The 5,000-nt window shown below is 53.6% G+C and overlaps 1 protein-coding gene across 2 annotated transcripts in view; it reads right to left on the bottom strand.

Moving 5' to 3' along the window:
• Positions 1–5,000, bottom strand: part of ift122 (intraflagellar transport 122 homolog (Chlamydomonas)) — a 57,374-nt gene that overhangs the window by 23,109 nt on the left and 29,265 nt on the right. For both annotated transcript variants that reach the window (XM_082187378.1, XM_082187377.1), the window contains exons 14-16: positions 2,563–2,760; positions 1,908–2,048; positions 1,773–1,826 (exon numbers count right to left, since the gene is read on the bottom strand). In XM_082187378.1, the coding sequence (XP_082043504.1) occupies positions 1,773–1,826; positions 1,908–2,048; positions 2,563–2,760 (393 nt within the window). The remainder of the gene's footprint in view (positions 1–1,772; positions 1,827–1,907; positions 2,049–2,562; positions 2,761–5,000) is intronic.

Here is a 5,000-nt window from a genome sequence, read left to right on the forward strand (position 1 = left end):
CTGAACCCTCCTCCTCCCCAGCTCCACCTGCCCAGATCTGTCCTCTGAACCCTCCTCCTCCCCAGCTCCACCTGCCCAGATCCGTCCTCTGAACCCTCCGCCTCCCCAGCTCCACCTGCCCAGATCCGTCCACTGAACCCTCCACCTCCCCAGCTCCACCTGCCCAGATCCGTCCTCTGAACCCTCCGCCTCCCCAGCTCCACCTGCCCAGATCCGTCCTCTGAACCCTCCACCTCCCCAGCTCCACCTGCCCAGATCTGTCCTCTGAACCCTCCTCCTCCCCAGCTCCTTCGCCCAGATCTCTCCTCTGAACCCTCCGCCTCCCCAGCTCCACCTGCCCAGATCTGTCCTCTGAACCCTCCTCCTCCCCAGCTCCTTCGCCCAGATCTCTCCTCTGAACCCTCCGCCTCCCCAGCTCCACCTGCCCAGATCTGTCCTCTGAACCCTCCTCCTCCCCAGCTCGACCTGCCCAGATCTGTCCTCTGAACCCTCCTCCTCCCCAGCTCCACCTGCCCAGATCTGTCCTCTGAACCCTCCGCCTCCCCAGCTCCACCTGCCCAGATCTGTCCTCTGAACCCTCCTCCTCCCCAGCTCCACCTGCCCAGATCTGTCCTCTGAACCCTCCTCCTCCCCAGCTCCACCTGCCCAGATCTGTCCTCTGAACCCTCCACCTGCCCATATCTGTCCTCTGAACCCTCCTCCTCCCCAGCTCCACCTGCCCAGATCTGTCCTCTGAACCCTCCTCCTCCCCAGCTCCACCTGCCCAGATCCGTCCTCTGAACCCTCCGCCTCCCCAGCTCCACCTGCCCAGATCCGTCCTCTGAACCCTCCACCTCCCCAGCTCCACCTGCCCAGATCCGTCCTCTGAACCCTCCGCCTCCCCAGCTCCACCTGCCCAGATCCGTCCTCTGAACCCTCCACCTCCCCAGCTCCACCTGCCCAGATCTGTCCTCTGAACCCTCCGCCTCGCCAGCTCCACCTGCCCAGATCTGTCCTCTGAACCCTTCGCCTCCCCAGCTCCACCTGCCCAGATCTGTCCTCTGAACCCTCCGCCTCCCCAGCTCCACCTGCCCAGATCTGTCCTCTGAACCCTTCGCCTCCCCAGCTCCACCTGCCCAGATCCACCTGCCCAGATCCGTCCTCTGAACCCTTCGCCTCCCCAGCTCCACCTGCCCAGATCTGTCCTCTGAACCCTCCGCCTCCCCAGCTCCACCTGCCCAGATCTGTCCTCTGAACCCTCCGCCTCCCCAGCTCCACCTGCCCAGATCTGTCCTCTGAACCCTTCGCCTCCCCAGCTCCACCTGCCCAGATCCGTCCTCTGAACCCTTCGCCTCCCCAGCTCCACCTGCCCAGATCTGTCCTCTGAACCCTCCGCCTCCCCAGCTCCACCTGCCCAGATCTACTTCAGGACTGATGTCTATCTATTAGCATTGCCAATTTCAATAACATGCTAAAACTATTCAGAGAGTTGTCATGATTGTAATAAAACACAGCATGTATCAGTGTGTTTAGTCATGTGCTCTGGTAGCTCCGCCCCCTTCATCTACTCAAGTAAAGCTGCGAGCGCTGAGTGCATGAACTGTTCAACACTCCACACTCACTTCACGTGAGTCTCGTATCTGTATAAATACGGATTCCTAAATGTTTTTGAAAAGTACAAATCTATCCTTTACAACACTTTTTTCTAAAAATGTGAATCATTATTGAGCAGAAAATGACTTCTATTTTAAGAATGAGTCACTAGTGAAGGATGAGATAAAGAGAGGTCTCACTTCGATGCTGCTGATGAGCTCCAGATAGCGCAGATCTCGAACCCTGATGAACGCCTGGTGAGAGACACAGAACAGGAGATATGAGCGGAAACGTTCTCATCACCTCAGGACAGAGTAGCACTGGCTGAGGCTCACTCTCTTGGCGGTGTGGAAGTCGAGTCCCTCGAGAGCCTCGGTGGCCAGATCCCTCCAGTCGCTGTCCGTCACTCCCAGACAGGCGATCTGATAGGCCTCCTGAAACATGTGGCGCTCCAGGTACTGGTACATCGGGGCCGACTGCACACACCAGCACAAGCACAGCACACTCAAGCAGAGACTCATGCAGGACAGGCTTACTTTATAAGGTGATTATTTATTCACGGAAACTAGACGTTTACATGTGCGTTTTCCAGCAAAAATATCTTAACATTCTTAAATCAAGATACATTTAGTGGAGAAAGTCTTGTTTTCTGAAAAATGTATCAAAATCAAACGTGTTTGTGCTTAAAACAAGAACAAATATCTGTCAGTGGGGTCAGGAAAATAATCTTGTTTTTTCTTTGAATTAAGTTTATGGGTACGGTTAGGGTGAGCAGGTTATATCTATGGGTACGGTTAGGGTGAGCAGTTTAGGGATTAACTTGATCCGGGACCAATAAAACATGTCGACCAGGAATGATTAACTCAGTCAAATCAGGAGGTGTGAAATAATCTTTACAAATGGAATTTTGGAAATATTTAAATCTGAATGTAGTTTCTCATCCCGACTGCCTGTGCCTGTAACTCCTGACATCACTTCCTGTGTCCGCACCTGAGGCACCTCGACCGCGGCCATGGAGTACACGTGCAGGCAGAAGATCTTGGAGCCGTTGTAGCCCACGACGAAGCCCTGCAGCTTCTGCTGGTGCACTGGGAAACTGCTGGCCTTGATGTTCAGATACCCACCACCAGAGAAGCACAGCATGTCCTCACACTGTGTGTTCCACGCCACGCTGTTGGCATTGGGCTCCTGCACACACACACGCACACACACACACACACACACACACACACACACACACACACACACACACACACACACACACACACACACACACACACACACACAGACACACGCACACTTAGTCAGCTGACAGGTCGGATCAGACGGAAGGTAGAATGTCTGAGAGCGTGTGTGTGTGTTTGTGAGTGTGTTTGTGTGTGAGATTAGTAAGTGGCCAGATCGCCACATGTTTCAGCCAGCGCTGGAGAGGACGCATGTGCAGTAGTCCTAGCTGGAGTACTGATGATGCTGAGGCCATGAGACCCAACATCCTCTGAAATCTTTTGAGAGGAGCGCGAGTGACCGCTCTGAAAGATGCCACTAGTCGTTGAAAGGTGAGCGTGCGCTCTGGTGAAAGGCGCGCTTTCATTCGTATAGAGTCTATCACTGTACCCAGGAAAGAAATACTCTGGCTGTATTTGACGTTGATCCTGTGACCCAGGCATTCTAGATGGCTGAGGAGCCAGCATCTGTGAGTTATCAACTGTGCCTCCGATAGAGCTAATGAGCCAATCGTCGAGGTAGTTTAACACTCGCACTCCGCGCTGTCTCAAGGGGGTAAGTGCTGCATCCATACACTTCGTAAATGTACGAGGTGCTGGCGATAGGCCGAACGGTAGTACTGTGTACTGGTAAGCCTGCCCCTCAAGGCGAATCTCAGGAATGGCCTGTGATGAGGAGATATCTGGATGTGAAAATAAGCATCTTTCAGATCCACTGAGAAAAACCAAAACCCCCGGGCGAATTTGCGCGAGGATCTGCTTGGTTGTCAGCATCCTGAACGGACGGAGGTCTAGGATGGGCCTGAGGCCGCCACCCTTCTTTGGAACAAGGAAGTAGCGGCTGTAAAAGCCTGACCCGCTTTATGAAAAGGGAACTGGTTCGACAAATCCCTTTTCTAACAGTTTCGACATTTCAGTGCGAAGAACGTGGGCAACGTCCTTTCTCACTGTCGTTTCGACCACGGCTGAAAAGCGCGGAGGTCTGCGAGCAAACTGTAGCAAGTAGCCTCGTTTTATTATGTTCAACACCCATTCTGATATACCGGGGATAGTCTCCCAGGCCTTGGCCTGCATAGCTAGGGGTTGAATGAAGACTGGAGACGGGCCGCTGTGAGATAGGGACCCGGCCGTCCAGTCGCTTAGTGCTGTGTGAACAGCATTCATGTGCAGGGGCGCACCCTTTATCACATCTCCAGCGCGAGCTGGGGGGGGAAACTGATGTGGGAACAGTTAGTGTGTGTAGGGGTGCACACTTTACAGTGGGCACACAATCTTTTCCCGCGCTGGCTTGGGGGAGAGTTAATACCGTGTTGGCAGTGTTTATGTGTAGGGGTGCGTACTTCATAGTGGGCACACGCACTACATTCATCACACTTCCAGTGTGAGCTGGGGGGAAGCTTGATACTTTGGGAACAGTGCTAATGTGCAGGGGTGCGTACTTTATAGTGGGCACACAACCTACATTTATTACACCTCCAGTGCCGTGGCTAGGAAGGTTTTCGAGGCTCGGGGTCCAACACAATCTTGGGTCGGGTCCCCGTTTCATATGCAGGGGTGCACACTTTGTAGTGGGCACACTGCTTATATTTAGAACACTTCCAGCGTGGGCTGAATGAAATCTGGGGCCGGACCGCTTCATGATAGGGACCCGGCCGCCCAGCTGCTTTCATGCTCGTGTGCTATTGGCACAGTGCTTGTGTGTAGGGGTGCATACTATATAGTACGCACACAGCCTACATTTAGAACACCTCCAGCATGAGCCAGAGGGGGAAAATGGTAGAAAGCGCTCTTTCTTCATTAGAGTCGCTGTTGGAACAGCGTATGTTTGCAGGGGAGCATACATTACAGTGGACTCAAAACTTGCATTTTAAATACCTCCAGCTTAAGACAGTTAGCACGAGCAGAGAAGAGAGCGTCATGCTTTGTGTCGCCTGTAAAAACGGCATTTGTTACAGGCGTGCATGTTTTATACCAGGTGCCCTGCAATATTGACATTTCCAGCTGCCCGAACTAAGAGGGGACTGGGAAATGTGTGAGAACTGGAGGTTGGTCTGGCCTCGGCGGGACTCAAACACTCTCTTTCTCTTTCAGCGAGCATCGTGAAACTCACTCATAGTGTCCGTCTGGCACATGCAGAGAGCTCGAGAGGGCTCTGCATGACACGTGAAACGTGGGCGCGCATGAACAGGACCGGCGAGGGGGGTT

The sequence above is a fragment of the Leuciscus leuciscus genome (assembly GCF_965113295.1).
Source record: "Leuciscus leuciscus genome assembly, chromosome: 13".
In the NCBI taxonomy this organism is placed as follows: domain Eukaryota; kingdom Metazoa; phylum Chordata; class Actinopteri; order Cypriniformes; family Leuciscidae; genus Leuciscus; species Leuciscus leuciscus.